Source organism: Podarcis raffonei, chromosome 9, assembly GCF_027172205.1.
Source record: "Podarcis raffonei isolate rPodRaf1 chromosome 9, rPodRaf1.pri, whole genome shotgun sequence".
Classification (NCBI taxonomy): domain Eukaryota; kingdom Metazoa; phylum Chordata; class Lepidosauria; order Squamata; family Lacertidae; genus Podarcis; species Podarcis raffonei.
The window spans coordinates 22,477,479-22,499,637 of record NC_070610.1 but is presented as its reverse complement, the minus strand read 5'-3'; the positions used below and the strand labels follow the sequence as shown (position 1 = coordinate 22,499,637).

Below are 22,159 nucleotides of genomic sequence, written 5' to 3'. Positions count from 1 at the left end.
TTCACTGGGCCTCTGTTCTTGTTTGTTTACAGGGTGGCTCTAAAATAATGAGCATTCACCCCAATTTGCTGGGGTCTTCCCATTACTCATGCGTTCATCCTGCACTCCAGTGCATTTCCCAATCACTTTCCTAATCTGCAGGCTTATTATTATTATTAAAGCAGACTTAATCATGCTAGGACTAGGGATCACTTTAATCCACATTAACTGTGCAAACTTAATTTTGGAATGTGCTTGAAACCCACCAGTAAAACAGTGACAGCACGAAGACACCCCTAGCTAATATCTTGCTTTATAAGTAGATCACCTTCCAACACCCAGGACGAAGATGGCCGTGCAAAAAAGCAAAAACAAAACCTTCTGCTTTGGAATACCAAGAAGAGATTTATTTTTGTGATTGACAAGAAGTCACAACAGCTTAAAAAGAAACTTTGGAGGCACACGTCCAAGGAAGCCCTATGAAGCATTTAAACAAGTTGCAGTCAAGAAGGGACCCAACACCCAACATATCTGAAGTGCCAAAGACTTGGAGCTAAACTTTTAAGACCAGCTCTGCTGAAGCTGCTGTGAGTAAGTAGTGGGGGGGGGGTAATGAGGCTAGGATCAGCAGGACACTTTAAACGGAATATCAAGAACAGCAGTGCTTTTGTTTTTTAAACACAAGTACTAAAGCACTAGGGGCCTGGATTGCTTTCTGTGAGGGCCTACTATGGGGTCACTCTAACTCCTGAACTTCAGGCAGACTTGCTCAGCGCCACAGCAGAAAAGCGGACCTCTCCTTGCTCACGTTCTGTGAACTGCCGGCAGACCTTGGCAGCAGCCTGAAAAACAAAAAACACAGGTAGTTATCCTACTGTTCTAAATGCATGAACGCAGTGCCTCAGTAGACCTGACATCAAGTCGACCTCATCCATGAAAAGTGTGGGCTCACATTATAGTTTTAGCCAGTCATTATGTAGATAATCAGCATCTATACTTCTCCCCACTGAAGCTGTGAGCAAGGAGTAGCTGTAAACAGCGTTTTGATAGGATGCTAGGAATAGCAGAAGCCATCTCACTAGCTCCTCTTGAGAGCTCCCATCTCTAGGCACTGTGTCTTGCTCATCCCCATGTGGTTACAGAATGAGAAATACACAAAGAAAAATCTGGGATCTGCCAAGTAAGGAATGACACACATGCAGTGCAATCTAAAAGACTTGATTATGTCAGAAATTTCAATTGTAAGAATGCTTACCTTCAGCATGGTGTCATCCGAACTCGCTCCGTGATTTACAGGAAAAGGCATTCGTCCATCTGCAACCAAGTTGTTGCTCAGGTTTATGACTTAACCACTTACTTAAAGTATGCTAAAGGTAAAGGTACCCTTGACCGTTAGGTCGTCATGGACGACTCTGGGGTTGCGGCACTCATCTCCCTTTACTGGCCAAGGGAGCCGGTGTACAGCTTCCGGGTCATGTGGCCAGCATGACTAAGCCACTTCTGGCGAACCAGAGCAGCGCATGGAAACACTGTTTACCTTCCCACCGGAGCGGTACCTGTTTATCTACTTGCACTTTGATGTGCTTTCGAATTGCTAGGTTGGCAGGAGCAGGGACCGAGCAACAGGAGCTCTCCCCGTTGTGGGGATTCGAACCGCCAACCAGACTATCGCTAGTGCAGGAAGAAGCAACTTAGGCCATGCCCTTGTGGGGCTGCATTTATTTGCTTCTGGACCTAATTTGCAGTAGCGTTGCAATGCTGGATCTCATCCCCTGGTTTTCTGCTTGCAACCCAAGCGGCTCCAGATGTTTCAGAAGCAGAACAGATATACTGCAACAATTTATATACAGTCTCTCTGCCCCTCCCAACCTGCCACCCTCAGGACGTTCTGGATTCTAACCACTGGCCATGCTGGAGCTGGGTCCCAATAACGTCTGCAAGGGGCCAGGTTAGCAAAAGGCCCAATTTAAGGTTTAGTATTAGATTCTCACCCTACCCAGTGCTGCTTTCTTGAAATTCTTGCTAATGCAACTTTGCTCTCGACAAAGATCAGTTGCCCCGGTGAAAGTGGTGGGACATGTTTTGGGGGACTGCAACAAACTGCTTCAGACAAGCCAATCCCTGAATTCCAATGGGAGGGCAGCAATCCTTGCCGATGTTGTGCTCAACTACTAGGCAAGCCACAGGCTGTTTCTAGATAATGTGGGCAGAAGCTGGCCACCCCAATTCAACTCCCCCCCCCTCTACCCTGACCCAAGAGAATCCCAATTTGTTCTACTCGGTGTTATACTGGGGGAGGCAGCACACAAACCTACCCAGTTCATAGAGGTGTCCATCCACACTGGCAAAAAGAATGAAATGGAAGTTGACTTTGTCATCTTCAACCTATGGAGGATGCATAGGATGATCAACAAAGAAGAATATTTTAGCGACACTCTGCTTCCTGATTTTGCCCTTTATGGTTCCCATAACCTCTCTAACAACAACCACCCCCTTTCTTATGTGCCAAATATATACAAATAGACTGCTACTGCCTTGTCATCTGGCGCTGCACAGTAAAAAGGGGTCACTGGGCTGACAAACCATAGGATTTCTCCAGGATTACAGAATCCCAGACTTGCTGGCCAAGTAGGAGTCGTAGACTATTTTTCTATTGCTGGTTTTGCTACCAGGAAGAAGACAGCCAGATATTTTATTTGGCTATTTGTATACTGCAGAATTACCAAGGTTTTCCCGTGTTCTAAAAACATGTGGAGGAAGGCATCTCACAGGGTCCAAAGCAATGAAGTATTATTATTGTTATTGTTAAATAATGTTGATAATGGAGGTGCACCTTAAGTAGCCTGAGGGTTTCAGGCACCAGCAGCCTCACTAAGCAATTTACCCAAATGGCCCATTTAATGACACAGATGTGGGAACCACCTGCAAGTCCTCTAACACACATCTTGAAAAATGCTGGCCGCTGTGGCATATTCTACTCCAAGCACCAAGATTTAGATACACACCAGCAAGCAAGCTTTGCCTATGCTATCAGTTTTTCTGGTAAGACCACCTATTTTAGAAGCCAAACCACTTAAAAAGACTAGCGGTGGGTGGAAAGAGACGGAGATTTCTGTGAAAATACCAGGGAAGGAAAGCCAAAACACTATGCACAGCTGGCTTCCACTTCAATAATTCCACGATGCGTGGAGTGTTAAAAGCATCTCTCTCAGAGCTTGGCCTGCGCCAGAAAACAGTTTTGCCCTAACAGCTCCACTGGCCCACATATCCCATCCATCTTCACCATTTGAGGTGAGGAGAGAAGAGTTTACATTACATGGGGCCTGGACTATTATACCCAACTACCCGTCGCCAGTTCTTGGCACCACCGTTTTACCTTTGGAAGCCTATTTAAGTTCAAGAGAAATTTACCCGACATTGGCCTTCCTGTGCTACTGCATTATGGGCTTCTTGAATGGCCTGCAGAGGATGGTAAAAAAAACACAAGGCATTTTTTTTTATAAAAAAAGGCACCATTAAGAAGCTTCCACCCAAGTTCCCATGTCATTTACCTTGTTGTTTTCAAGACGTTTTGCCCTCTCATCAGGAGAGAGGTCAGCTGTTGCAGTGAGGAACTCCTTTAGTGCAGACCCTTCATCTGCCAAGAAATAAAAATTAGGGGGATGGCAGCAGAACACAAGATGATGAACCAGCTGCAAGCGCAAGCCTTAGGTTGTCCAATGAATCAACTTCCACCCTACTTAAGTCAGCAGTTGCACAGGTTAGAGCCAATACTATCTCCTACCAATGGGTTTGTATCCCTTGGATGACGCTTCCCCCATACTTACCAAATAAAATTTTATCTTGGTTGTTGGCCACTGCATGTAGAAGGCCAATTGTTCCACAGGAATTACTGGCTGTCTGCTTCACAAAATAGACTTTGGAGCTCACTTCTTGGCCCTTCAATTCTTCCATCTGCTTTTTTCTGAAATTTTCATGCTACAAATGTACAGGTGTATTGGTCAGGTAACATTTTATTTTTCCCCCCATACAATTTATATACTGCTTGATTTTTTGTTTTGTTTTTTTTAAAAAAAACTCTCAAAGCAAGTACAGTGGTACCTTGGTTCTCAAATGCCTTGGTTCCCAAACACTGAAAACCTGGAAGTGTTCCAGTTTTCAAACATTTTTCAGAAGCCGAACGTCTGATGCGGCTGCTGGCTATTGTTTCCGGGGTGCCTGCACCAATCAGAAGCTGCACCTTGGTTTTCGAAAATTGACTTCCAGAAGAGATTAAGTTTGGCACTTTTGTTTTTGCTATTTGTTTTGTTTTTTGTGGCTTTTTCAGTTAACTTGCTTTTGTGACTGTGGAAGGAACCCAGTTCAGCTACTGATTAATTGTGTGACTGCAGAAATGGATAAAGCCCCCATCAGTGCAGGTAAGAATTTTGTTTAATTTTTATCATCTACAATGCTGCCTTATTTATTTTATAGTACAGTACATTGATTATTGCTTTCATTTTAGGGATCAATGGTCTCGTTAAGATAGTAAAATTCATGTTAAATTGCTGTTTTAGGGGTTGGTTGGAACAGATTAATCCGTTTTGCATCACTTTCTATGGGAAAGTGTGCCTTGGTTTTGGAACACTTTGGTTTAGGAACGGACTTCTGGAATGGATTAAGTTTGATAACCAAGGTACCATTGTAAAAACAGCTAAAAACAACTAAAGCATTCAAATATTTTAGCAACAAGCTAAAAACAATTAAAACACATGTAATTGGTCTACATAACTGGGCAGGCTTGTCTAAAGAAATATGTTTTTAGTAGGTGCTGAAATAGATTACTGGGAAGGTACCTGCCTAATGTTATTAGGCAGGGAGCTTCAAATTGTGGTTGCTGCCACACTGAAACATCAAATGTATTATGTTGAATCTATTAACAGTGCCAGTTCCAGAGATTAAAGATGTTGAATGGACATTTTATGGGGTCAGGTGATCTTGCAGGTAAACTGGTCCCAAACTGTTAAGAGCTCAAAGCGTTTCTTAGCCCATGATAATAAATTTTCAGCAACCAGATGTTTTGCTTGCACTTGTTTTTATAAATGCATGTTAGAAAGATGAGAAGCCACAGCGTGCTTTAACAATTAAAAGAATAATGATCACAAGTCAGCCAAGAGCCCAAAGTGAGGCCGCTTCAAAATCTCAAGCATTTAGCAAGTGATGCATGCTATCTAGCGTATTACAAATGGTTTGTGGCCAATACCTACCACAGAAAAATCATACAATCCAATGGAACCAGTTCAGGGAAAGCGACTGAAGCATGCTTCAAATGAGCTACCGCTGGCAACATAACTTGGCCAAGTCATTATGTACATGCAGTTATAAACCTTAATCATTAATTCCCGTAAAGACTTCTAGTGCAATGCAGTTTCATAAATGTATTCATGAGCCCTTTTTACAGCCCACAGGCAAAGATTTCCAACTATCATGGCATCACTTCCTAAACTGCTTCAAGTAAATCTCCATAGATCACCAGCCAGGGTAGATGGAAAGAGCAGTGTCCCATTTTTTCTGGGTATAACTCTGGGTCTCTTGAATGAGATACATTCCATGTTTCAGCCTTCAAATTGCTGTTGGAATGCCTTAATTTTGATACCCTGCCCATCCATGTGCGTTCCCTGTACAGTGGTACCTCGGGTTAAGTACTTAATTCGTTCCGGAGGTCCGTTCTTAACCTGAAACTCTTCTTAACCTGAAGCACCACTTTAGCTAATGGGGCCTCCTGCTGCCACCGCGCCGCCGGAGCACGATTTCTGTTCTCACCCTAAAGCAAATTTCTTAACCTGAAGCACTATTTCTGGGTTAGCGGAGTCTGTAACCTGTAACCTGAAGCGTATGTAACCCGAGGTACATACATTGGCGTGCATTCCTTACACGTAGATTCTGCTTGAAATATACTGCTCAAAATAGCTACAAAATAGGCGGGTTTCAAGTTGCAAGAAAGGAGATTCCGACTAAACATTTGGATAAACGTTCTGACAGTAAGAGCTGTTCAGCAGTGGAACAGGCTCCCACCAGAGTTGGTGGACGCTCCTTCCTTGCAGGTTTTTAAGCAAAGGCTGGATGGCCATCTGTCATGGATGCTTTAGCTGAGATTCCTGCATTGCAGAGGGTTGGACTGGATGACCCTTGGGGTCCCTTCCCACTCTTTAAGATTCCATGATTCTATATCAAATACCTTCACCTTCCAACATAAGACCATTTTACAACAGAGAAGAAAAAACCCTCAAGAGGTGAACAATAACCAGAAGTGGAACATGGGAATAAAAGAACTCAAAACAGGGGAGAAGAGTTGATGGAAGAGGATTGGAAAAAGTTCAAGGATTATCTACAGAAATATTGTAAAATGTTTGAATGTTAAAATGATGTGGGATGTGAAGGTAACATGGCATTTGGGATATGGTTAAAAGAGGTATGAAAAAAGAATTTTAAAAAAGAGAAGGGGGTTATGACTAGAATAATATTATGTCAAAGTATATAGGTTGGCGTAAAGGACCAAGATAATGGGAAATTAGAGACATAATAAGTGGGAATATATAATTATAAATGAGGTTTGAAAGAGGATTAGAATTTGCTGAATTTGATGGAATAAAGAGGAATACAAAAAAGGGAGATGTGAGGAGGTCAGGAAAAGAGGGATATAGAACCTTGAAACTTAAAAGTGGATTCTTTTCCCTTTTTTTTCTTTATTAAGTGTGTAATTTCTGTTTTCTGTTTTGATATATGTGTTTGTTTGATTTCTATGTTTTGTAAAATTCCAATAAACATTTATTTAAAAATAATAAGAAAAGAACTCAAAACAGACATACAGAGAACAAAGTAGATACAGTAGTACCTCAGGTTAAGTACTTAATTCGTTCCAGAGGTCCGTTCTTAACCTGAAACTATTCTTAACCTGAAGCACCACTTTAGCTAATGGGGCCTCCTGCTGCCGCCACGCTGCCAGAGCACGATTTCTGTTCTTATCCTGAAGCAAAGTTCTTAACCTGAAGCACTATATTTGGGTTAGCAGAGTCTGTAATCTGAAGCGTATGTAACCTGAGGTACCACTGTACAAATATCCAAAGCCGGACCTTTAAGAATCCCATCAGTAGTAAGAATCCCACAGCGTAGGATGCAGCTGTTGCTGGAAAGGTAGATTCCTCAACGGACTTTTAGTCCTTCCCATAATCATTCTCTTCGAGAATGACGATGCTTTTTTCATCCGACCCTCAGAATTCTTTACTTAGAGAAGCTCTTTCATTACAAATCCACCTGTTCTAGTTTTTCATACCAAGATGAAGTCATCGTCAGCAAGACTGCGTTTCTAGAGATGGCCACAGCCAATCCAGACACATCATCACAAGAGATCTAATTCTAATGACTGCTCCTTGTTTTCAGAGGCCTCAAACCTTCACGTTAGGAAGCTGCCGATTCATAGTGGCAGCCGCTGCATAGGCGTCCACAGTTGCAATGAGGGTTCACGATTTGCAGGTCGGTAAAGGAGGAGACAGATCAACAGTCCTAGGCCACATTTGTGTAAGAGTTTTGGGAAGCAGGCAAAGCAACCCAAACCTTGATCTGCTGCACTGAAAGCACAAGCTAAGTGCCGCTTGTGCCTGAAAAGCTCAGACAAGCAGGCACTAGTGCTAGCAGTCACTCCCCAAAATGGGACATTTCAGGGGGCTGAGTTGGGATAGCTACGAATCTGCTGGATCCTAAGCCTATTAGCTGCAGGAATCCTACAGGACATGGCAAAACATCAGACTTTTCCTGGCCACAAGGCCTGGTTCTATGCTCAGCATCCCAATTCAATACATTAACCCTGCTCATTCACTATCGCAGTTTAGGATTATTACCATCCTTTGCACGCCAACAGCGTAATATAAAAAGCAGAGAGATTTTCCAGAGTTCTTTGCCTGCCAAGCAGCAGGTTTCACCTCCCTGCCCTTGCTCGACTTCCATTACTCACCTGAGCAGTAAGAGGAAAGAGTAACAGCAGAGCGCAAGCTGGGGTGGGGACAGCAGTCAAGGAATCCTCCTCAAACCCCAGCACATCCACAAACCTCCAGCCAGGGGCAACTCCGAGGCGAGACAGCACCTGCCGGGTTAGGGGAGGCACAAAACCAGGGAGAGAATCAACCTCAACTTGACACCCTAGCACCCTACATCATGAATCTGGAGTAGAAAAAACCATTCCCCTGTACACTCAGGTTAGTCCTGGTACCCTGAGGATATTTCTGGACTCCAGCTCCTATCATCCAAAAACCCATTGGCTAGGGATGGGGGCTGCCACCCATCATCTCCTTAAAGGTACCACGTTAGTTATGCCTACTATTAAAAGGTGCATTTTGTCAGTAGTGGAAAGCTCCCCCCCCCCCCCCGAGTAATCATCCCTTTAGGTATGCCAAGGAGGGAAGTCAGCACATATTAACCAAGACTGTTGTTGTATCTGGAGAGGGGAGGAGACATTAGAGCTATGGTTCCCCACAGGGGGGCAATTTTTTGGGGGGAGAATTCGAGAATGAGTTATTAACAGTGAATGGCTCTTTAGGCTTCCTCCACGTGAATAGGAGTTCCCTTTTTGAAGTGAGGCTACAGGGAACCAGACAGAGGGCCTTCTCGGTAGTGGCGCCCACCCTGTGGAACACCCTCCCTTCAGATGCGAAGGAAATAAGCAGCTATCCTATCTTCAAAAGACATCTGAAGGCAGCCCTGTTTAGGGAAGTTTTTAATATTTAATGCTGAATTGTTTTTAACACTTGATTGGGAGCCGCCCAGAGTGGCTGGGGAAACTCAACCAGATAGGTGGGGTATAATAAATTATTATTATTATTATTATTATTATTATTATTATTATTATTATATGTCAGGGAGTGAGTTGGGATTTTAGAGATGCTTAGGTGGGGCATGGCCAAAAAAAGGTTGGGAACCACTGCATTAGAGGCATCTATGGCTCAGCCCCAAGATCCAGTTTCCGCATCTCGACTTCTATTCTACAATAGATGTTGCTGCATCCCTGACGACGTGGAGCGCCTGAGCATACGCAGAGGGCCTCAGCCGTTTCCTAAAGACCTGGAAGGCCGGTTACCGATAGCAAATGAAAAGCAGACTTTTTGGTACAACAACATTTACGTAAACCACCAAAGCTTCCCCATTCCAGAGGAATACTAAATAGGATCCAGGAATAGCACCCACATGGCAAGACGAGGTCTCCGAATAAATCCTCCAGATTCAGAGATGCCCCTAGGACCTTCTGCATGGCTTATAATGGAATCAGGCTCAAAGCCTGCAGGGAAGTGGGGAGAAGAAGGGTCTCAGAGGCAGGAGGGGGGGGTCTCTCCTCCCGACTCTCTTCCTAAGGGCCCCTTGCCCAGCCGTGACACAGCACAAAACGCGGGGCTGCAGCGCCACCTGCCGCCCACTCCACGAACAACCTGCCCATCATGACTCGATGTGGGAGCCCCCGGCCCCCTAACCTGTTTCCCCTTCCCGTCGGCCTAAATATGCCCACGAGCAACATCAGTAAGGATCCAGGATGAGAGTTATGTATCTAATCTATGCTCTAGGGTTCCAGGCGTTCAAGCCTCCCGATGAGTTAACTGAATGAATGAATGAATTGAAAGGGAGACTTAAGGAAACGCCCCGCCAAGAGGAGCTGCGCCTTATTCCTCCCCAGGTCTCCGCGGCCACTCACTTTGTTCAGCATCTGAAAGACAAAAGCGGGAGAAAGATGAAGGAAAGGGAGGTTAGCCTGTCTCTGGGCGGGGCCCGCCTCCCATCTTGTGTCTGGATCGCGGAATCGGCGAAGAGAAGTGAGACCTGGGCGCCGTCGATGTCTGCATTTGGGGAATCCCGGGGGAGAGGGTGGAGAAGGAAAAGAGGATCCTTTGCCCACGCTTCCATTCCGATTTTATTTTTAATGCCAGACAGACTGCTGGCCGCCTTTATCCCTCCCCTCTAGGGCATCTCAAAAACGCCCATGGGTAAGAAACTGCATGCGCCTGGAGAAGCCAGCCATGTACAGTGGTACCTCGGGTTATGGACGCTTCAGATTACAGACTCCGCTAACCCAGAAATAGTACCTCGGGTTAAGAACTTTGCTTCGGGATGAGAACAGAAATCGTGCAGCAGCGGCAGCAGGAGGCCCCATTAGCTAAAGTGATGCTTCAGGTTAAGAACAGACCTCCGGAACGAATTAAATACTTAACCCGGGGTAGCACTGTATAGGGCACGCCTTGGGGCGGAGGACCCCCACCCCACTCCCCATCATGCATGCATGCTTCTCCCCCCGCCCCCCATCTAGCCCTAGATTTCCCCTTCACCTCCGGGTTGATCTCCATGGGCTGCCACGCCATTGTCTCGATCCTGCAAACCTGCCCGGCCGAACTGCGCCCAAACCTGCAAGGAACCGTGCGCCCCGAAAAAAACACACACACGCCTGCCTCCCGCCCACCGCTCTATATATATCGCCACCGGGCGGACTCACTGCAAGGCAGGAGGAGGGGGGGAGGAAGGAGCTGGGGCAAGAGGCGAGCCCGGAGAAAGGCGCTTCCCCCCGACTTGCAGCAATGGTACGCTCCCGCCCTCTTTCCCCACCCCCACCCCACCCCCCCAGCTCCCCTAGGTGCGCAAACCAGCCGCGAGTGGGAGATAGGCGTGGTCGCGCCCCCCTCCCCGGGGTTTAGTACAATCCTCAGGTCGCCTGATCTCGCTGGGTCGGGGTTGCTTGCAAAAAATGCACGCGGGGCTTTCGCCGAGACTGGAACCCCTGCAAACGGACGGGCGTTTGCAAGCGGTGGTGCAAGGGCGAGCCTTTAGCAACGCGAACCAGCTGCATTATTCTCCGACGTCGCAATCCAGCAACCGGGGAAAGTGATCTTTTCCCCCCGCTACTGTTTGCAAGGGGCGAGGGGGTGGGATTGTCCGGAGATGCGCCCACTTTGAATCGCGCGCTAGCAAATAATACATTTCTTTTTTGCTTGTTTCCCCGGACGCCTAGCAAGCCCTGCCAAGTCGCTGTTGCAAATTCGGCTTGCTATTCCTTGGGGATAAAAGGTTTATTTTGCTTTGCAGGGATCCTGCTTCTTTTAACAGGTGTGTGACGAGAGGAAATTCAAGAGGGTGGGGCTTTGACCTCATCTATGAGTAAAGCGTGACCTGTCTAAATTTTTGCATTTTTTCCCCCTCCAGTGAATCTGGTGAACTGCAGCTCGTTTTATTGCTGTTTAAATTGCAACGTTGCTTTCAATCCCGATGAAAAAAGCATTGCATTTTGCTGTTTTGCCTTTCTCACTAAAACATGACTTGGCAGAATTGACATTGTTCAGAAACGGTAGTTAATTCAAGCCTCACAGGCCTTGCTCTCATGTGTTGCTGAAGTTACTTAGGGTAGACAAAAGGACCTTTCCTCACACTTAAGAACTTTGTCCAGCTACATCCTTATTTTAATTTCCGTGTCTGGTTGTTTTTTTAAAAAGCAAGCATTCTGATGTGGGTAACACATATCTGACACACTGCTTCAGGGATTCTTGCTGTTACTAATCTTAAATGATCCTTACTAGGGAAAATAAACGCTGTTAACATGAGTGTGATTCCCAGCTTGAATTTTTTCTTCCAAAATCTAATGATTCATATACCAGAGCAAATGTTGAGGAAACGGCAGATAATAAACCAGTTTATTTAGGATTCTGGAAAAGCAGAATCACTAAAGAAAAAAGGTTTTAAGGAATGGAAAGAAGAGGGATTGGGTGTCCCAGCTATTGAAGCATGAATGCACCAGTCATTTCTACATTGGTCTGAATACAAATATGTTTATTTTAGGTCAGGGGAAAGAGTAAAAACAGACTTGAGATAATTGTGGGTACCAAAGAAAGGAAGGGGGGAAATGCTATAATGGATCAAACCAAATTATCAATGCTTGTTTAACAGTGTGAGAGAAATTTAAAAACTAATTAGCGCTGGATATATTCCTAGTAGCATCTGTATTATCAGATGAAAGATTCGACCATGAGGTCAAATTAGCTAATTTTTTTAAAGTGGAAAAAATGAGGTTTAAATACCTGGTGGAGAATCCCAAATACAAAGGCATGAACAAGCAGTAAGTGTCAGTTTCTACAGATAAGAACCTACTTGAATAAGAAAGAACAAGGATACAATAAAAATGGAGAACACACTGGCTTTGAGAACCTAGTAGAGAAAATGGAGAGGGAAAAATACTCTCTAAGCCAGTGATTCCTAGTCCTGCCCCCCCATGGATCACTTGAAAATTGCTGAGGTTCTTGGGCATGGGTAGGTAAGCTAAGACCTGGGGGCCTAATCCGGCCCAATTGCTTTCTAAATCTAGCCCAATCAGCCTGTTTTTACATGAGTAGAATATGTCCTTTTATTTAAAATGCATCTGGGTTATTTGTGGGGCATAGGAATTCGTTCTCTCCCCCCCCCCTCAAAATATAGTCCAGCCCTCCACAAGGTTTGAGGGACAGTGGACCGGCCATCTGCTAAAAATGTTTGCTGACCCCTGGTCTTGGGAGACCACTTAAATCCATTTTCTGCCTCGTCCTACCCTCCTATCAAAGTTGGCCTGGGGTCAAATAGGAAAATATCTGGCCATGGGGGGCAGGGAGAGGCAGCCCCCCATCAATAAAAATACATAGCAAGCAGGTTCTGACCCCCCCCACACACAAAAGGCCTCCTCCCCCCAACAAAAATCCTGGCTACGCCCATGGATCTGGCCCATCAAACTCAAAAGCTTCCCTTCCCCTGGTCTAGGTAATCTGGTGATACTTGTTCACCCCTGGGTGGCAACATCTTCCCCTTATCCAGGATCCTGCTGTGTTCAATGGGGCTTATTCCTAGGTTAACGTACATATGACTGCAATCTAAGGCTACTTCTGAATGAGATCTTTTCCTTTTCCGATATCCCTGTTGGTGGGGGCCAGGTACTATCTTTTTTCTCATATTCATTAATGGCCATGGTATGTATGCAATGGCTCCTAAACCTGCTCCTTGTCCCTTGTGAACCCAGCTACGCTAGGGTTGAAGAGTTGGCAGGGACCATGGAGATCAACCTTTGAGACAGCCTTTGAGATCAGGATTATAGGCAGTATTTGGTGGAATAAGTTCATGAGCAGAGCAACTTCCACTTCTGCAATGGGACTTTCCTTCCTCTCTTCCAACCCTGCACTGTCCCTGAATCTGGGTTTGGGGGAACCCGTACAAAGGATTTAGGCAGATCACAGGGGGAAGAGAGGGAGGAAAGTCCCATTGTGGTCCACTCATGCAATTATTTAATTGAATATCACCCTATGTCTGCATGTCGAGCTGCTGTTAAAAGCACAGCTACAGTGGCCGCTTGAGAAAACTACTTGGGCAGAAGGTGGAATCTTTTAAAATCATAGGCCACCCACAACCAGTAGCATTTGGTGGGGGGAGGCACTTAGCATATCTCCCAACGCTGACATCACTGTGGCTTACAAGAAGGTAGAGGAGGAAGGAGGTGAGGATATGAACACACTGGCATGAGCACCAGTTTGCACTGCGCCAACCTTACTCATCTCTGCCAGCACCAGCTGTGTCAGTAGTGGGAGGTCATGTAAGTGCCAGGGCCTTACCCTGCCAACAGTGCTAGCTGCAACCCAACATGGAAACCCTATGCATAATCCTACTAAATCTAGGTGGTTTAATAGCAGTATTAGGCTAGCAAGATCTTGTGAGATCTTCCTGAAATCTCACAAGATCTCATGAGCTCTGTAAGATCTTGCAAGAGCTCAGTGAGATCTCACAAGATCTCACCAGAATACCGCTGCACAATCCAGGTAAGGGAGGCTTGGGCGGTGGTGCAATTCTCAGTGTGCTGGGTCCGAGTCCAGTCCGAGGTCAATGGTGTGGTATGGAGACTGTCCATCAAAGCTGTAGCTGGGTCCAAGGTGGGGAACTGGGTGGGGTCAGGAACCCTGGCAGAAGGACAGGAACAGGCTAGCAACAACATTGCTTCCGCAACCTGGGACTGGGGCTGACTGGCTTTTATCTGCCCCGAGGCACAGGGCAGCCCCGGTCCACAGGTGACTCGCCTCTCCTGGCCTGGAGGCGAGCACCCCTCCTGTAGGAACTTAGTTCCCTCCATCTCTCTGCCCTGAGCCTCTGCAGCTCAGGAGAGGCTGGAGGGTTACCGGGCCCAGAGGCAACCTCCTCTTCCCCTGACGGGGCTGAGAGTGGAGCACTTGCAGGCAATGGGTCCTCCATCACCTCAGGGGCCAGAGCAGACTCAGCTGGTGCCTGCACCTGAGGATCCAGCACAGGTGAGGACCCTTCAGGCTCAAGCCCCAGCCCCGGCTCAGCTGGTTCTGGAGGCGGGGACTCCTGTGCAGGCTGGGATTCCTCAGGTTCAGCCTCTGAGTCCGAATCCCAGGCCATCACATTCAGCATGTTGTACGCTGAAAGAAAATTATATCAAAATGATGTACCAGTAGTATTTGACTCCTAGTAAGCTTGCAAAAATGTATAAGACAAGTGCAAATATCTGCTGGAAATGTACCGGTAAGCAAAAGGAAGGCACTTTTTGTGGTGGACCTGTAAGTTTCTAAAAGCATTATGGGAAATGATATACATAAGTTGACAGAATATGCACAACTTGCAGACTTAACATAAAGAATAAGAGAACAAGAAGAACATACCTTTAAAGAAGATTGGAAAACGTTTATTGAATATATGGGGGGAAATAATTGTGTACAACTGCAAACACTGGCAGCATTAAGATAAAGTAAACAGTGTAAATAAGTTTTGAAGGACACAATAATGGTATAGTTTTTGTAAAATATGTAGGGATTTATGATATGTAAAATGAACCATGGAAAGAAGGGAAGTCATCGATATTTTAAAGATGTAAAATGAGTATTTTAAATTGCAAAACAGAAAATTTAATAAAAATTATATATAAACAAAAAATATTGGTAGGGCTCTGCTGTACCTTACCCTAGTGACCAACCTCCAACGGATTAGAAGTTGAAATAGTGCCGAGAGGGTGATAGCTTGACAAGGACACTTTGGAAACAAAGTTTTCTCCTAAAAAGTTTAACTCTTGGACAACTCTCCTAAAAGGAACTAAAGCATTTTGTGGCATCTTAAAGACTAACAAATTTATTATGACATTTGCTGATCTTAAGGTACTACAAGACCCTTGTTTTTGCTGCAACAGCCTAGCACAGGGATACCCTTTTGGTCTTGTGACACCACCTTCAAGATTAGCACATTCCTTGTGTTGGCCCCTCCGCTCCCAATCCTAAATGTGTTTATTTATATTAATATATACAGACATGCACAGGGGCAGGACATGGGAATGTATCAGATGAAAACTCTAAGGGCAGCTACTAGAATTGTAAACTTGAATGACAGGAAAAGATGAATGTATAGGGAATTTTATATCGAAAGTACATTCTCCATCAGATGTGCTAAAATTTGAGTTGGTTGCACAATGCTGGGCCCCTATATACGTAAGAAAGTTACGATTTCAAGACCAAGAGCATTTCACTATGCATGGTTTTCTAAATATTCTCTGGTGTTTTGAAAGGATCTATAACCTCATTATTACATGAGGTAACAGCCCTGAGATCTGTGAACCACCCTGAGACCTCTGGGTGTAGGGCAGTATATAAATTCAATAAATAATTATATTATAATAATAATGATGATAATGATGATGATGAAGCAGTAGAAGAGCTACAAAGTGGATGGCATAGTGGTTCACATGAAGATGCTTTAAGTTTCTGTCATGAAGAGGAAAAGTTGTTAGTTGAGCAGCAATGGAAATAAGGCATATGGGAGAGCTATAGAAGAAAATAAACAGAAGCTGTACTCTGTAATATCATGTTTATAGCTTTCTGTTTGGTGAAACCTGCCTTTGGTTGCCTTATTAATAAATTTAAAATAATATCAACCAGTGTGTATTCTGGGTTACATGACTGTTGGTTGTGTTAAGAAAAGTACCACAGGTAACAGGATAGACCTTTTAAACACACACACACACACATGTAAAATTGGTTTCCCTCCCAGAATGTCCAAACCTAGTTACGTGATACTATATAACTTATAACATGCAAATAACAATAAACAGAAACAATTGAGTGTCCATAAAGAAAAGCTGAAGACCTATCCCAAGGAGAAATCTATAAGTGAATTTTTTTACTGTTTTAGCCAAGACCCTTAAAGACCCCCGTTTTAATGTAAAGAACAAACTGCTTTGTATTATATTTTCCTTCATGTTACAGGCAGACGACTTTAACAATAAAAAAAAAAAATCAGCCTTTGGATTTTTACATTTGGTTCATAGCCCTAAAGGATTGTAGAAAGGACACTGTCTTTCTAGCAGGTGCCCAGGCCATTTTGACACCTGAACCATAAAATGGCGTCCTCCCAGGACGGAAAAAGGGATAGGTGAAGATCTACATTGGGAACGAGGAGGGAACAAAGATCTGCAAAGGGGACAAACAAAGGGGCAGACCAGCTATTCGCCAAAAGGCCCCATAGAAGCAGCATTTGGCAGAGGGGCTGCCAAGGAGACGGCAGATCTGGGACTCGGCTACCCAGCTGCGAATAAAACGTTTTAAATGTGTTGTAAAGTGCAATACGCAAATGTGTCACCAAGATGGTGACAGCAAGCTAGGCAAAATTCAACGTATTTTTCAAAACGTTTAAAAATAAAGCATTTCCACAGCGTTTTTCATGGCGGCCCGGCCCTGCTTTCCAGCACCTTCCCTTTACTGTTCCAAGGCTGGATAAAGCCATACAAAATAAAATAAAAGTATTAGGAGGTAATTTGCCAGGGCCCACCCTCCCTCTCAATGTTGACTGCCTAGGGGCTTCCACAGGGTTGAATACTGCACTGGCAATTTCTTGAGACCTTAAATCCTGACACCTGCAATTCCCACAAGGCCCCGCTATTCTGTGTCTTTCTTTTAAAAAACAACAACTTTATTTCAGATCTGAAGTTTACAGCATGCTATTCTTTGCAGGAGAACTACTTGAAAATGATTTATAGATGGTCTTTAACTCCGAGTAGGCTTGCTAAGATGTATAAGACTGAATCAGATAAGTGTTGGAGATGCAATGAGGCTGAGGAACTTTCTTTCATATGTGGTGGGGACCTGTAAAAGAGTACTGGGAAATAATCCATAATGAATTGGGGGAAAATGTTTAATATCACTTAAAAAAAAAAATAGCACAGCCTTTTTTGTTGGGGATAATTCAGATGGAAATTCCCAGGTGTTAAAAAGGGTAATTTATGTATGCCACTACTGCGCCCGTGTTTTGTTGGCCCCAAAATGGAAAAGGAGCGAGGTCCCAACCAAAGAATGGCAATTTAAACTGATGGAATATGCACAGCTTGCAGACTTAACATATAAGAGAACAAGAACATATGTATAAAGACTGGAAAATGTTTATTGCATATATGGGGGGGAGTGTGTACACTTGAAAATGTGGGCAACACTAAGATAAATTCAACAGTGTAAGTTTTGATGGATGCAATAATGGAATACTGAAAGCTTTAAATATTTTAAATATGCAGGGATTTATGTTATGCAAAATGGACCGTGGAAAGGGAAGGGGAGTCACTGGTGTTTTGAAGTTGTTTAAATTGTCTGCAAAACAGACAATTTAATACCAATTATATATTAAAGAAAATAAAGTTTTATTTCATATGCTTATGTTGTGAACCGCCTTGGGATCTATGGAGGAAGGGGCGGCAGGCGACCCCTCCTCCATCCCTCGCTTCTCCTCAGCGCCGTGTTAGGGCGCGAGGGCCGCGCTCGGCCGCCACGACCACCTGAGGCGGTTCCCGGCCTCCAGGCCTGGAAGCGCCAAGGCGGGAATGGAGAGGAGGCGTCGCGAGCGCAAACGCCTTCGCCGCCCCCTTGCAAGGCCCGGCCTTGGCCAGAGGACGTCGCCCTCTCCCTGAAGGCGGCCTTGAAGGAGGAGGAGCCGCCGCCGCCACAGCAGCAGCAGCAGCAGAAGAGGCAGCAGCGGCCGCCGCCAGAGGCCGGGATTGTTTCCTGGGGAAAGCGCAGCAGGCTGGGAAAGCGTTTCCGGAAGGCAGGCAGGCGGGCGGGCAGGCAGGCAGGCTGCATCCCGCAGCTGGGCTCCGAAGAGCGGCGGGGACCGGCCGGAGGAGGAGCAGCGGCGGCGGCGGCCGAGCGGGTAAGTCTGGGCGGGCGACTCCTCGCCCCTTTCCGCGCGGCGCTTCGCCCTCCGGAGGCGGCGGGGAGACGCAGGGAGGAGGCGCATCTTGTCCCTGCCAGCTGCCACATCTGCAGCGGCGCGGCTGGATCGGGAAGGCGGCGGACGGGGGCGGAGGGTCCGGCAAGAGGCGGCTCGGGGGGCGGCGTTGGGCACGAACCCCCGGCTCGCCCCGGGGTCCAGGAGAAGTTGCGGGCACGAAATGCCTTCCGTGCGTTGCTGCTGCTTCTGCAGCCGATCTCGAGTTGCAAGGAGCAAACTCCGGTGTGTGCCTGCGCGGGGGTGGGGAAGGGCTCCCCCCAATCCGCATTGGACTCCGAATGCGGGATCCGCATTGGACTCGGGATATTTCTGGGCGGCGGTGCCTGCGGATGGTGGGATCGGCGGCAAAGGAAAAGTCGAGGGAGGGGAATGGGGGGCGAGCTGGGCAGGAAGGGAAATGCAAAAAAATAAATGCAAGGGAAGGGAGGCGAAGGCGAGGGCCGGAGTTGGGGGGCTGCCTGGGGTCGTCTTTGTGCATGGAGCTGCTCCACGCCCTGGTTTGGCCCTTGCTGCGTGTCCCTTGCTGGCATCCCCGGCCCTGTCCTTCCCCCAACCTTTTGCCAGGCTGCGGTGCCTGCATCTCTCCTCCCAGGGCCTAAGGAAACCGAGTGCTGCACTCGCCGTGGGCATGCACATTGTCTCCGTTATGCGCTATGATCATTGCTGTTCTCTCGGATGCTTCGGTGGGGTCTCCTCCTTTCCTCCGGGGACTGTGATGCCGCATCCTTAGGGACACCCCGAGGGAGACGCGTGGTTGCAATGCGATGAGCTGTCAGAGGATCTGATGCATATCCGATGCAAGACTGTAGGGAGCCTGCTTCTGAGGACATGGGTTTGGATGAACAGATGAGGTGGTGGAGGCAGGCGACCTTCATTGCTGGAGCCCCCATATACTGGCTCCTTCCCCTCCCCTTTTTATATTTATTTTATACATTACTACAATTATTCAACAAACATTCTGACATTTCAAACTTCAGCTCCCTTCCCCCTCTTTCTGTGGTTCTTTGCATTTATTTTCATAATTTCCTGCATACTCCAAATTATCTTAATATATTCTTTAGTTCATCTATTCTCATATACATTTTTGAAACTGCAGGTTTTTACAATAATCAATAAAACATTTCCATTCCTTTCTTAAGAGTTTATTGTCTTGAATTCTTATTCTTCCGGTAAGTTTTGCCATTTCTGCATACTCCATTAATTTTTGTAGCCATTCTTCTCTTGTTGGGACTTCTTTCCATATTTGGGCAGATAACATCATTGCAGCTGTAGTTGCATACATAAATAAATTTCTGTGCTGCTTTAGTAGTTCTGATCCCATAATTCTCAAGAGAAAAGCTTCTGGTTTCTTTTTACAAACGTTACCTTAAACATCTTTTTCAATTCATTATATATTATTTCCCAGTAAGCTTTAACCTTACTACAAGACCACCACATATGAAAAAGGTACCTTCTTTTTCTTTACATTTCCAGCACTGATTCGATTTTGATTTATACATTTTTGCCAGTCTGCTAGGTGTTAGGTACCATCTACAGAACATTTTCATGTAATTTTCTCTTAAACCATAGCATACTGTAAATGTTACATCCACATTCCTTCCCCTTCCTTTTTAATCAAACTTCACATATAAAACTTTGCAGGGCCAAGTGCAGTATCATCTATACACCATTCTAGACGTAAAAAATTAGCATATGCAAATTTGTGCCATAAGCCTGCACCTTTAAGTACCTGGTTGAAGCAGTGCCTCTGTTGTGTGAAGGAACGAAAGATGGCTAATTTTCAAATAAGGGGAAGCAGAATGCCTTTGTTGCTTAGCTAAAGTCCTGGCAGTTTGTTGGTTTTCCAGGCACTTTCAATTCCTTTCTCCAAGGTACAGAAAATGCAAAGGCAGCTGTGTTGATCCATAAAGTGAAAACCCCCAAATCCACAGTCGGACGACACCTTTGTTAAGACTAGCGAAACATTTTGGTTGGTCCCAATAAAGGAATTGCCCTACTGTGGTTCTTGGAACCCCTTTAGCATTCCAGAGGATTGTGGCTGTGTAGAGTGAGTTAAGATTTAAACAGCAAGGCAGCTGTGGAAGGAAGTGACTTCTAGGAGATGTTGTAGGCGTCCCCCGCTTTATTTAAAAGATCACGGATCTAGAACTGAAGTCAAGGTTGTTTTCAGATTTCATTCATCAGGAAAGAGAAAGGAAAAGGTCTCTGGCATACGTTCAGTCAATATTCTACCAGAATGTTGAATAAGCAGGCATTGGACCTCTTCAGTGTTCAGACAATTAATGCAAAGGCATCAGTTGAGAGAGAAACATACAGGATTGTAGCATTTTTAGTAATAACAAAAAACTTGAAACAAAGTTATATTTCAGTGAGTGTTGCTTTTTTTGCATTGATTTATAATACCTCTCCCCACCCTACTTTTTAGGCCTGACCACCAGTGTAACATTTTTTTCGGGGGGGGGGGAGTCTTTGTCAATTGAGAGACATGTTTTGTGGTGTCTGGGGCAGATGAAGGCATTCGGTTGTACCGCTGCAGATGAACCATGGCTTTTCTTCTCTCTGCCCTCCTCCCATATTTAAATCCCGTCTTTAAAAAATGATAAAAATTATATTTACCGTATTTAAAAATGGTAAAAATAATGGCATATAAAAATAAATTATGGCATATTTTTAAATGGTAAAAATTATCTGCTAGACTTCATTATTAGTTAATATATTGAGCCATGGAAGTGGGTTGGTTTCTTCTAGGCCTTGAATCATGTAGCTTCAGAATGTTTTATCAGCTTATTGTTGTTTAATGAGATATTTAAAATAATGTAATGAAAAGGCATGTTTGAAATCTAATACACATTGATGTGCCTGATGGGATACACTTTAGAGCTTTAATTTAAGCCTGTGGAACGATGGGAACTTGCTAATTAAAAAGCAGATTGTTTTCACTTTAGCGCCATAGCCAGTAATGTGGCTGCATAATAGACATATTCAAACTGGAAATAAATTTACATCATGAATTGGAACTTAAGATTCTTTCTTCTGTTTTCTAAATTTCGAGGTGCTTCATTACCTTTTACTTTTTACCTGTGTTAAGGAATATTGGCGTTGCTGAGTTCACTTATATTGAATGGTCAGGTTCTGGTGGACGACAAATCTAATTTAGAGCTGAATATTACCATATTTTTCGCTCTATAAGACGCACTAGACCACAAGACGCACCTAATTTTTGGAGGAGGAAAATAAGAAAAAAACTATTCTGAATCTCAGAAGCCAGAACAGCAAGAGGGATCACTGCGCAGTGAAAGCAGCAATCCCTCTTGCTGTTCTGGCTTCTGTGATAGCTGCACAGCCTGCATTCGCTCCATAAGACGCACACACATTTCCCCTTACTTTTTAGGAGGGAAAAAGTGAGTCTTATAGAGCAAAAAATACGGTATTTATTTTATCTTGAAATGTAACATTGTGGTGTATTGCCTAAATCTGTGGTGGCTTAGTTTGATCATGTTAGAATTTGCTACGTGTGCAGTGCAATCCTAAGCATATTTGCTCAGAAATAAGTTGGGCTGTGTTCAATGGGAGATACTCTCAAATACATATGCAGACGATTGCAGTCTAAAATGCTGTTTGCTACGCATGCCAGGGACAAACATTTGGGTTGCAACCCCCATGTGCTTACCTAGAAGTAAGTCTCAGTGGAACTTACCTGCGTAGAAACAGATAGGATTGCACTGTAATCAAACTTCTCTCTGAACAATTTTACATGACTTCATTGTGTGGTTTTCTCTTTTCTCTTCTCCCATCACTACTGGAATCTGCTTTCCCCTCAACTGTGCTGCCTTTGCAACTTCTTTTCTCCTGTTGCTGTCACAACTCAGCCTTGGCCACTTGACAAGTC

General features: G+C 45.0%; 2 protein-coding genes across 6 annotated transcripts in view; one reads left to right on the top strand and one right to left on the bottom strand.

Moving 5' to 3' along the window:
- Positions 1-364: 364 nt before the first annotated feature.
- UCHL1 (ubiquitin C-terminal hydrolase L1) lies at positions 365-10,474 on the bottom strand. Its single transcript, XM_053403239.1, has 9 exons — positions 10,323-10,474; positions 9,695-9,706; positions 7,970-8,098; positions 3,807-3,957; positions 3,531-3,616; positions 3,391-3,438; positions 2,295-2,364; positions 1,235-1,293; positions 365-821 (listed from the first exon to the last, which is right to left on the bottom strand). The coding sequence occupies exons 1-9, from the start codon at positions 10,353-10,355 to the stop codon at positions 735-737; spliced, it is 675 nt and encodes a 224-aa protein (XP_053259214.1). The 5' UTR covers positions 10,356-10,474; the 3' UTR covers positions 365-734.
- A 7,629-nt stretch (positions 10,475-18,103) lies between these two features.
- Positions 18,104-22,159, top strand: part of APBB2 (amyloid beta precursor protein binding family B member 2) — a 170,763-nt gene continuing 166,707 nt past the window's right edge. For 4 of the 5 annotated variants that reach the window (XM_053403230.1, XM_053403229.1, XM_053403225.1 and 1 more), the window contains exon 1: positions 18,104-18,189. The gene's annotated coding sequence lies outside the window, so the exon portion shown is untranslated. Of the gene's footprint in view, positions 18,190-18,388; positions 18,493-22,159 lie in introns of those variants that run through there. The other variant, XM_053403223.1, reaches the window with a different exon arrangement.